This window comes from Acinonyx jubatus, chromosome D1 (genome assembly GCF_027475565.1).
Source record: "Acinonyx jubatus isolate Ajub_Pintada_27869175 chromosome D1, VMU_Ajub_asm_v1.0, whole genome shotgun sequence".
Classification (NCBI taxonomy): Eukaryota; Metazoa; Chordata; class Mammalia; order Carnivora; family Felidae; genus Acinonyx; species Acinonyx jubatus.
In genome coordinates, this window is record NC_069390.1 from 14,710,958 (window position 1) to 14,723,334 (window position 12,377).

General features: G+C 38.0%; 1 protein-coding gene across 1 annotated transcript; it reads right to left on the minus strand.

The window, feature by feature from the left end:
- Nucleotides 1-6,975: 6,975 nt before the first annotated feature.
- On the minus strand, nucleotides 6,976-8,396 carry LOC106986220 (olfactory receptor 4C15-like). Its single transcript, XM_015084392.3, has one exon. The coding sequence runs from the start codon at nucleotides 8,203-8,205 to the stop codon at nucleotides 6,976-6,978; it is 1,230 nt and encodes a 409-aa protein (XP_014939878.3). The 5' UTR covers nucleotides 8,206-8,396.
- Between the last annotated feature and the right edge of the window lie 3,981 nt (nucleotides 8,397-12,377).

The window sequence follows — 12,377 nt, forward strand, 5'->3', positions numbered from 1 at the left end:
GGTCACAGTGAACGTAGAAAAACACAGCTGAGGAAGTATTCATCTGCAGAGAAAGTTGGGGAAATGGTGACTTAGCAACAGCAGTGGACTTGATTCAGAATTTCACTCTTGTGGTTCTAATTCCATCAACAAATAAATCAATGCTTCTCAGTTTTTTATGTATTGTCATCATTTGGGAAACTTTTTGTTTTTTAATGCTGATGTCCACGCTTTCACCATGAGCATTAACTGAAGGTCTTCCAATGTGGACTGAAATTTTGAGAAGGAAAAAAAATCTCTCAAGTGATCGTGACCTCTGCCAAATTCTGAGAACTAATGACTTTGCTGTATGATCTTGATCAGGTCACTTTAATGTCTGGAAGCTTTTTTTTCATTTGCAATTAGAGATACTAATAGTTTATTAAGTACATACATATGTGTACGGTATATATGTGCATGTAACGTATATGCAGCTCAATTACTGAAAAGTAATAACCTTGTATGATTTTAAAACATATACACTTGGAGACTCTCTCTTGAAAAAACCACATTTCTTGATTTGGACACTGGTTTGTACCAATTATTCCTGACCTCTTCGGTATCTTGGTTAGATTATGCTGTAAGAAGAAATTATTTCCCCAAATTCAGGTTCATGGTGGCCATAATTTTACCTATTACTTCAGCTTAGGGAATTACTACAATTTGTCTTTATTCTGTCTTACAATATTTCTGTACCTTTCAATATTGATGTGAAATGATCTATAATTTAATATGAGTTTTGAGATCCTCTTCCTTTCTGATAAATCACCAGTCCTTCGATGAATTAATAACAACATCAAACCAGTCACCAATATGTACTAAGCACATACTCATATCTTCAATCTATGTAATAGGGCATAGAAATATGTCCTCAACCTCTTTACAACAAAGTTGGAGGGATAACACACTTCTAGGTAAGATAATTAACTACATAAGAATTATATACAATTCTATGTGATAATGCTGAATGCATTTGTACTTTTGATTCCAAAAGTACAAAGATCTTTAGATTCTAAATTGATTGGTCAGTGAAGTTTCAAAAATGAGAAAGATGTGAAGTAATTGCTTTAAATATGTTAAACTGGTTCCCAATACGGTTCTCTGAAACTCAAGTATTCCATAAGTTTATACTGGCTTTCCTTAAATAAAATATATAGTTCAAAATTACTCACTCAAATTGTCCATTTACCCCTAGTAAAGTTATGCATCTAAAAAACTTCAAGTTTATTTTCCATCCAGCTAAAATAATATTAGTACATTATTATAAACCAGAGATGTTATAACTACAAACTCTGATTGGCAGGTCCAATTATCTCTTGACAGCTATAAAAAAAAGTAAATAAATTATTACTTTGTTTTGAAACATTAGATTCCTAAAAAGGGATAAAAAAAAAACCCAAAAGGGCCCTTGGCAGAGAAGAAAGGAGCAGTTATGTGAGAAGAGTCAGTAAAATATCATAAAGGGAGAAACGTGCATTGCTTCAGGTCAACATAGAGACTATCTCCATAGAAACTATACTCTTGTTAAATCAAAAGGTTGTAACAGAGAAGTTTGGGAGCAGATAATAGACAACTGTAAAAGCCAGGTGATGTAGTTCTATTTGTTTTATTTTAAATAAGCAAAAAGAAAAATTGGGGACATAAAGACAAGAAAGTAGCACGTGACAAGATGTATGCATTATGTGAGATCAACACCACCACTTAGAGTTCTATCACGGAATTCAGTCATCATTTCCAACACTCCTGGACTGTACTTTTTCTCTGATCTGGGAGGATATCACAGTAATGGAGCACAGTATTTTCTCTTCATAATTCTTAAGTTTTACTTTTATCTGTTGAAATTTTAGCCAGTTTCAAATTATATTGGTACCAAAAGTCTTCCTTTGGTTTTCCCAGATAAAGAAACCTCTACCCCTAGATCCTATATTACTATGTGCTTTATTAAATATATATATTTGTAGGGACGGCTGGGTGGCTCAGTTGATTGAGCATCAGACTTAGGCTCAGGTCATCACCTCACAGTTCGTGAGTTCAAGCCCCACATCGGGCTCTGTGCTGACAGCTCAGAGCCCAGAGTCTGCTTTGGATTTTGTGACTCCCTCTCTCTCTCTGCCCCTCCCCTGGTCATTCTCTCTCTCTCTCTCAAAAATAAACATTAAAAAAATTAAATAAGAAATATATTTAAAATGTATATATATTTATATTTATATGCAACTGAACAAGGCAATCTTAGATTATACATTATTCGTGTTCTATAATCTTACCATTCATACGATATTCCACTTTTGTTATTTTATTTGACCTGCACATTTTCCTACAATGTAGGTGTGGCCACTTGCCCTACGTACAAAAAACTCTATGTGCAAAGTTTCAGGTACGATACAGAAAGTTTCACTGAGTACAACCAGGCTAGAACTTGAGTGGGAGGCTACTAGATTGGAAGTCTCTCTATCATTCACCCTCCAGGTCATATAATGTATCAAATCCCTATCACCATGTAGATTGCATCCAAGAGAAGATAAATCCTGAGCCATCAGGGAAGGATGCCAACTGATACCTTAATTCCTGCTCCCAACTCCAAAATCAGGTTCTGTAAACTTCATGGCAAAAGGAAAATTAGATATCCAAATGAATAATAGCGAAGGGCAAAGACAGAAAAGAGAACAGGAGAGAGGAGAGTGACAATGAGCAGACATCAGGGAGAGAAGAAACAGGGGATAAGATTCAAAAGATGTATAGAGGAGAGGTGAGCAAAAAAATGTTGGAGAGGGTCATTTCACCCAAGTTTTCATCAGAGAGTTTAGCTTCTTTATTCCTGACCCACCACACTATCACTTGCCCCCCAACAAAAGACAGAGAGTGCAGTTTTGGGTCGTTAGCAAGAGTTAACAAGGTTCTTGAAACCCCAAGTGTAGAGAAGGGACACTCCTATCTTATACTCCATTCCAGAAACATCACCAGTGACCTAAAACTTTTCAAATCAGAGGACCTGCAAAGTAGAAACTTCAGCCAAGTTGGCCTCAATGCCATGGTGCACTTTATCGTTCTTCACCCCCTACATTAAGCAGAGATTATCTGAAAGTCAGTATAACTCTGTGCTGAGGCCAGGAAAGTCTTAGGAACCCTGGACAACCTCAACCCTTCATGGGTGGAAATACTGTCCAGGAACTTCATCATTTGTTAGAAGACACGCTGAGTATTGATATCAGATCAGTCTTGAAGATGCAACATGAAGAAAACATCTCAGACAGGCTGCAAAACTTACCCCTTTGCTTAAGAGGAAATAGATGACTTCCAATGTAGTATATTTTCTTGTATCTTCAACTTCCATTTGCTTAGAAAGTGAATCATATGAAGCCTGAATATCACATGCAAACCATACTTCATTGACGCTTATCCTTGTTTTTTTTTTATCACAAGAGGTGATGGGGTAGAGAGAGTTTATGGAGGAAGGGGACTCTGCATGTGGCCACACATGACACAGCTCCTCCCCAGAAGCACTACGACAAAAACAACAAGGTCTATATTGGAGGAAGGGAGGGGGTGGTGAAAAAGAAAAGTTTCTTAATTCAGCCCTTCAAAATTTTATGGAGGAACTTATTCCTGCATTCTGAGAGAGAAATGCCTCTGAAGCAGCCTCTCTTCTCGGAGTTTCTTTTGGAGAATACAAATGAGGTAAGCATTTTCTTCTTATGCTATTAGGTATTTACGACAATTCCCATGTAAGTCTGCAAATGCCTAAGACAGGCTTTCAGCCTCAAGACTTCCAGGAAAACCATTACTCCTAACCCAGTCCCAAAGGATGTCCAATGAGCTACCTCATTCAGATAGTCCAAGGGCAAATGTATGCTTTGGGGCCAATTAGTTAGCTTCAACTCACTATGATTGCAGGTTAGGAAAGTCTGTTCACTTCTCCATAGGATTTGCTTAAGCTCATCTCTTCTAGAAGCATGAAAGTCATTGATGTCATTTAAAGGCTCAGATAGATACATGTCAGATAGACGTGAGCCCTGGCCCCAACACTACCTGCTACGTGACTTTAAGCAAGTTTCTCAACCTCTTTAATTTCCAACGTTCTCTTTGGAAAAGTCAACTGGTAATCATTATTTATTTATCTTTAACATTAGTGTTCAGTTCTCCCCTGTTCTTAATCTTACCTATATTTTTTAGTCAATGCAGAGAATGAGATGAGAATAAGAATTTTTGAATATAGGTCTTCTGTATTTTCTTTTTGTTTTTAAAGATTCATGCCCTTCCACTTACGTACAGAAAGTTGCTTGTGAATGGTTACAAGCTGTTAAAGATGGGATAAATTACATTAAAACAATACTTTTCACAAAGCAAATCATGTTACAACCCAGCACTCTGCTCTAGAATCGCCTGCCAGGCACGTCACTGTCCACTAGGCACCTTCAGTGAGGATGAAGTGATCCATTCAGGTGACAGGGGAATGACAGAGGGTGGTACAGAAAGAGAGGTAGGAGAACACTACAAAAGATTTCACAATGCTTTGAACTCTTGCTGAAAGGTCTAGTGGCAACCAGCAAGGCCTGGTGTCTCGCAGAAACGTCTGAGAGAAAATCACACCCCAACACCTGGCCTGTTGTATTAGAAAAGGACTAGAAGAATCCTGAGGAAGGTTTTTGGTCTGTCACTTAAAGTCTTAGAGCCTCCGCTGCCCCATAAATTAAACGGTAATATGAAGACCTACCTTTAAAGAAAAGTTTCTGCAAATCTTAAAATATATAACATAGGAAAACAATGAGTCCCTGGCTCGCAGAAGCACAGAAGAAATATTCATGTGTCTTTATTACTCCTGCTTAAACATGAACTGAGCACCAGAGAAGTGAAATAACTCATGAAGGTTACAGAACAGAAGCAACAGGTTACAGAAGCAACAGAAATGAGCCTAGAATCCACATCTCTTAAGTAGAAGTCTAAACTTCTTTTATTTTCATATGATGTGCACAGGAATGTCATAAGATTTCTTAGGCTGGGAAACAAGAGCAAGCAATGAAAGAGCCCCTGCCTTAAACCTCCCAATCAAAAAAGCCCCATTTTAACTCCTTACATTTGAAGGAGGATTAAGCTCTCCAGTGCTGGTGGGAAATTTTTGCAGAGGGCGTTTCCAAGGAGATCTTTGAAGCGGCCAAAGCCAAGAAGCCAAGTCAATGATCTCTTGAAGTTTCTTCGATCTCTAAGTGAACTGACCCTTAGCACTCATTAAATTCCTTATAGACCAAAGGACTAAATGAGATCTGGATTCCAGGTCCTGTCAAAACAATGGCAGGGTTTGCTGAATGCACTTGGCTATGCTCACTCCATCATGGGAACTGTGGAAACAGAACAAATGCTAGCTGAGGTTTTTACTAGTTTGAGCCACCTCTGGCTTCATCTTAGGATTTAAACTCTGCTCATTGAGGGGCGCCTGGGTGGCGCAGTCGGTTAAGCGTCCGACTTCAGCCAGGTCACGATCTCGTGGTCCGTGAGTTCGAGCCCCGCGTCGGGCTCTGGGCTGATGGCTCAGAGCCTGGAGCCTGTTTCCGATTCTGTGTCTCTCTCTCTCTCTGCCCCTCCCCCGTTCATGCTCTGTCTCTCTCTGTCCCAAAAATAAATAAACGTTGAAAAAAAAAATTTTTTTTAAATAAATAAAAATAAACTCTGCTCATTGAAATTTGTATCTTACTAAGGTAAGGTTTCCAGTGGATAATTCAGAAACTCTGGCTAGATAAACCCAACTAATAAAATGCAAATTTGAGGCAATAGATGACTTTATTGGGATCATAAATATTTTATGAATAAAAGTCAGATCACTGAGAGCAAGACTTATTGTTGCAGGGAACGGAAGAAGGGATAGAGAATGAAAATGAGAAAGTGGATAGAGAATAATGGCTTTATTTTCTATTTGAATTTTGAGATATTATATTTAGATTTTAAACATGGGGAAATTTGCTAGAATGTAGAATTTATTTTAAATGCTCTATGTATGTCAAGAATTAAGAATTAAGAGCTAAGAGCTCGTATCAGCAATAACCACACTCCTTTGCCAAATTTGACACTTTAGTGTGTTAATGTTAAAGATATATTTAAATGTGAATATGGGAAGATATCTCATTTATTCACTTATTCAACAGATATTTACTGAACTCCTACCTCAGACTGTTCAAGATGCTAATGATACATTATGAGCCCAAGAGGGGAAAATTTCCCTGCCTCACTTGAGTTTATAATCCATAAGAGAAGGCTGACAAAAGAAAGAAAGAAAGAAAGATTATGTAGCATATGAGAAAATAACTTCTCTTTCAATAATAAGTTAAATATGTCGATAAGAGAAGGCTGATGAAAGAAAGCAAGAAAGAAAGAGATTATACAGCATATCAGAAAATAATAACTTCTCTCAAAAAAGTTAAAAGATGAAGAGTAGGTTAGGGAAGTGGAGCTATGAAATCTAAGTTGCTATTTTTCAAAACATAGTCCCATGACACAGGAACACCTATAGCTGAGGTTCTGAGAATGCGCTGATCTCTTCCACTCGACCCATGACTGTTTTCTTCCTCAATCACTGAAATCATTGCCCTACGCATAAACTTCTTTTCATTTGAAATAGTGTTAAGTTTCTAACCTCTTAAGATATTTTTGTCATGCCTCCACAAAGACTTACCAAAGCATGGGATGAGTGACAACAGGTCTGATAGGTAATTTCTCCCTTCAATCTTTTTTTTTTAAGATTTTAAGTAAACATAATATCCAACGCTTTTACTTTACTATGAAGATACTGAGTTACCAAATCAGAGTCGATAAGTGATCTAAGTGTGAAAACATTTTTCCTGACCCCATATTACTGGGTTTTTTTATTGCATTACATTAGCTCCTATCAAACAAACCCAAACACACAAAGGCTTAGTCTAGAAAATCTGACTCTTTTACTCTTTACAATATTTTGTAAACTTCAATGTTTTATTTGTCACTACAAACCACCATTATTCTGTTCCACATTTTCTTTATGGCATTTTTCATTTCCTTGTTCCTGAAAGTGTAAATCAAAGGATTGAGCAAGGGAGTTAGGATGGTGTAAAATATAGCCACCATTTTGTCAAAAAAAAAAGAAGATGGAGGTCGTGCATACACAAATATGCAAGGGACAAAGAACAAGACCACAATAGCAATGTGAGATCCGCACGTGGAGAGGGCTTTCCGCTGCCCTTCAGGACTATGGGTTCTCAGAGAGAGCAAGATGACAACATAGGAGACGAGTAACAGAGAGAAGATTATAATGCAGATAGACCCACTATTGGCAACCACCAAAAGGCCAAAGATGTGAGTGTCAGTGCAGGCAAGCTCCAATAATGGGTACAAATCACACATGAAGTGATCAATGACATTGGGGCCGCAGAAGGGAAGCTGGAAAGTAAAGAGAATTTGTATCATGGAATGCAGAAAACCCCCTGTCCAGGCTACACCCATCAGAATGGTACAGAGCCTCCAGTTCATAATGGATGTGTAGCGTAGGGGCTTGCAGATGGCCACATAGCGGTCGTAGGCCATGGCTGTGAGGACAATCACTTCCACCCCAGCAAAGAAGTGTTCAGCAAAGAGCTGGGTCATGCAACCTCCAAAAGAGATGGTTTTCCTCTCATAGAGGGAGTCCACAATCATCTTTGGGGCAATGACAGTGGAGAAGCAAGCATCGAGGAAGGACAGGAAAGCCAAGAAGAAGTACATGGGGGAGCCCAGGAGTGCTGGGCTGCTGCTGACGGTCACCACAATTAGCAAGTTGCCCCCAACAGTTGCAATGTAGCTGAACAAGAATACAACAAATACTATTTTCTGAACACTGGGATTCTGCGAAAGCCCCAGGAGGACAAACTCAGTTACAAAGCTTTGGTTTCGCATGATTTCCAAGGAAAAGCTAAAAGCCGCCAGAAGGAGCATGTGCAATCTGCAATTATGAGAAAGAAAAATTTGTCTCGGACCAGCGGACAGTAATGCAACAGTCAGTAAGAAGTTGGTGCATCCACACGAAAAATTATCTTCTATGTTTCTGGCGTCACTGTGACTCACACAAAAGTCAAAGTTTGTTGAAGGTGGTAGTGAGCGGTCAGAAAGAATTGGGGAGGAGAAAGGTAGTATTAAATACTTTAAAATAGCCAGAGTTCCAATAAGGGGGAAGAATGGAGGTATCCACATGTAGAGAAATAGTTTATCTCAACTGCCAACTTGGGTCCCTTAGCAATGGCTTCCAGGAGTGAACTGTTGGCAAGGGTTCTGAAGCACATCCAGGTTCTGAGGAAAGGACCATGACAATGTGGTCATCATGTCCACCATGAGATGGAATGGGAGCCGAGGGGACTTGCATGCCATCCCTGATAGGAGTCTGCCTGATCTGCAAACAGAAGAAATAACATCCAGGTTAAAAGGTCCTTGCAAATCATGGCTACTCCCCAAATATTTCTTTAAACATCTGAGATGAACTTGGCCTTTAAGATGAGTTCATTCATTCCTTATAAAAGAGAAAGATACATGAGAAAGCTCCATGTGAACACAGAACAAGTATGCATGTGTTAAGTTGGGGGGTTTTTTTATTCATCATTTTAAAATAAGAACAAACGTTTTTTGTGGTTTTTTTTGAAGTGCCTATTTCAGAGTCTTGCCATGATGACTAAGTTAAATAATACAAGAAAAACAATTGTTCAGGGCCCACTGTCCAAGAAACAGTCCATGTTAGGTCTTATCCCTATTTTACTGATGGGAAGCTCATGCTTACAAAGATAAGGTTAGCAAATAACAGGTGCTAGGTCTGGGATTTTAACAAAGAAACTCTGGCACTAACCCCCAACTCCATCCACTGTGTCAACAGAAAGGAGTAAGAACTTTCTTTTTCTAGCAAGAACACAGAGCAGGGTGGCCTTTCAAATGCTCATCCACCTGTAGAGGTTTTAGCCTTCTGATTTCCTTATTCATGTTTGAAGGAGTCCCTTTGATGAAGGACACAGAACAGATGAGTGTAGAATCAGAAGGTAATGACCCAATTACTTGCAGGTACAAATTGATAACAATCACATAAGTAAGGAACAGTAACAGCACGGTGAATATTGCCAGAATCTTAGGGCTTTATTAATTACTTGCTAATTAATCATACAAAGTGGTCCAATCTGATTAAGCACAACTTGCCAAAGTATATCTGGTGCTAATGAATATGACTTTATGGTAAAGTGGGGATATTCATACGTAACCTGCCTGCTCATCTCACAGGATTATGATGTGGGTCAAACTGGAAAAAGGAAAAGTGTCACTTAGATTAAGCAGTCCTTACCAATCATAATTACTACTCTCTCATTTAAAAACCCAAGCACTTTACCCACAGAAATCTTTTCCATAAGGCATCCAGATGATTCCTCCAACTTTTGACTTCATTTTCGATAGCAAAACACAGCTTTGAAGAATGATTATGTCCTCACCTGCACATATAGCAGAAATTTATCCATCCTTACGTATATGTATGTACATATACACATAATCTATGTTTATTAAACAGGTGAATAAAAGAATAATGGGTCTTATTGGGCAAATTAAAAATAAGCTGATTTTTGTGAACGCCCCTTAGAGCTAATCAAAACAGTTTACAATGTGAATAACACTAACCAATGTACAACCATGTATACGAATATCTGTTGTCTCTTACTTTAAGATAACTATTTCCATTATTTTTCCAGCATACTAGACATTCCTAAATAGTGCCTGGACTGCGAAGTTGATATTTGGCTACAAGCTGTCACTAAGAAAACAAGAATATCAAACACTAGAAGGTCATTGGATCAGTCAACAACCAGTTATTAAAAAGTAAAGAATATCAATGCATGATCCAGCAGTGATCAGCTTATCCTAGAGTCAAAGCAGCAAAGAAATGAGGAAGCACATCAGCTCCAGATTCATACAGACCAGGCTGTTCTACTTAGTTATATCATATGATGGAAAAAAAATCACTTAAAATTCTCAGAGACTCTGATTTTACTTCTGTAACTGGGTATATATAAAAATGCCTATTGGTAGGATTCTTGTGAGAATCAGAAAGGTGAGACACATAACAACGTTTATGTAGTTAGGATCATAGGAGAAAAATTACAATAAATGGTAAGAACAAGCCCCAGAGCTACTGACAGAAGAGAGATGACAGTGGTTTTTTTTTTTTTTTGTAATGTTTATTTATTTTTGAAGGAGAGAGAGAGCGTGAGCAGGGGAGGGGCAGAAAGAGCGGGAGACACAGAATCTGAAGCAGGCTCCGGGCACTGAGCTGTAAGCACAGAGCCCAACCCCGGGGCTCAAGCTCACAAACCGCGAGATCATGACCTGAGCAGAAGTCGGATGCTTAACCGACTGAGCCACCCAGGACCCCCAAAATTTTTTAATAATATAAACAAATATTCAGTTTCTGCTGTCAAAAAACTAGCAATTACAGCTTCATTGCTGAACACCCATGTGTCATTGAAGAAAACCACTAAGCCTCAGCATCCTCTCCCATAAAATAGATTTAGTAACGCTTGTTCAAGCTGCTGGCTCACAAGAGTCAAATGACATAGTCATTATGCCTATGTTTTGCAATGTATAATCCAAAAGGAAGCTGTGAAATATTGATATCAGAGTGATATTTAAGCAGTGTTTACACCCACAAAGCAAGCTGAAAACGTTAATCTATCATGAGATAAAATGTGTCTTTAAAGTGTTGGTTTTTAAAATTATATTAATTCTAAAATCGCAGGGAAACTCTCATTCATGGAATCATTTGGAAAATGTTTTTGTAAATATTTCCAGAATCATAAACATGTTTTTATTCCTTATAGTAGTGACTCCCACCCTAAACAAAAAATTATTCTAAAAGTGAAATAAGGTGGTGTCACTTTTTCTGTTTGTTTCAAACAACAGAAATGTATTTTCTCATCGTTCTGGAAGCTAGAAGTAAAAATTCAAGGTGTAACCAGGGCATTTGCTCCACAAGCTCTAGGAGAGAATCCATTCTTGCCTCTTCCAGCTCCAAGTATTCTTTGTTTATAGGCGCGCAGCTTCAGTCTCTGCCTTAGACTTCGCGTGACTTTATCCTCTGTCTCTTCACATAGCCTTCTCCTCTGCATCTTGGTCTGGGACTTCGGTATCTCTGTCTTCTCCTTTTCTGTCTCACAGGGACACTTGCCATTGGATTTAGGGCCCATCTGGATAAATCTCATCATGAGATCCTTAACTCAAGTACATCTGAAAAGACCATCCCCCACCCCCGCCAAATAGGGTCACGTTCACATGTTCTGGTAGACATATCGTGTGGGACATATTATTCAACCAGCTCTACTAGGGTTCCCCCAAGAACTGATATTTTATTTATACTATCTGATACATTGTGAATACTCCAGACTGAATGCTCAAATATCAAGTATGTATCAAGATACTATAAGATAATGAGCTATCAGAACACGGTAGCATTATTGAATACTGCGCAAAAGTCGGTAGACTGAATACTTTTTGGCTCATTTTTAATATAGAAATAATAAATTTACCTGCAGGAAGGGTAGGAGTTAAAACAAATGATTTCCTGTAGTTTCTTTTGCTTGAAATACCTCTGAATATTTTAGCTAAGGTATTTTGGGTTTGGGTTTGTTTGGGTTTTTTTTTTTTAGGTTTTATTTAAATTCTAGTTAGTTAACATAGAGTGCTATATTAGTTTCAGATGTTCAGTATAGTGATTCAACACTCCCTATATCGCCCTATGCTCATCACAAGTGCCCTCCTTAATCCCCTTTACCTGTTCCACCCATCCCCCCGCCCACCTCCCCGCTGGTAACCATCACTTTGTTCTTTATAATTAAGAGTCTGTTTCTTGGTTTGCCTCTCTCTCTCTCTCTCTCTCTTCCCCTTTGCTCATTTGGTTTTTGCTTAAATTAAGGTGGTGTAACTTTTATAATGGAAGACGATGTCATGTCATTTATAATAGTCATTTATGTGTCATTTATAATAGTGAAAAATTAGAAATATCCAACATGGTCAATAATAGGAAAATGCTTCTGTAAATCAAACTACTACAAATAGTGCAGGATGCTGTCAATAAAATGCTAATCAATGTGAAATGAGAAAAACAAAAGTAGTATAATAACTCTGCCCATTTGTACAGATGTTTTAATAAAATTTTAAAATCAAGAAGTGATCATTCGAAAATAGACTTTTATTTTCAATATGTATCGAGACATAAATATATACAATTTAAAATTAAAAATCAAGTTTAAAATCCATATCACCATATTTTCCATCACCTTAAGCGTCAGAGAAAGGAGACAGGGTATGAGGATAGTTTTATTAACTATCCAGTATCATTAATT

Coding starts and splice junctions, on each gene's coding strand:
- LOC106986220 (XM_015084392.3), bottom strand. CDS start 8,205: ATGTGGATACCTCCATTCTTCCCCCTTATTGGAACTCTGGCTATTTTA.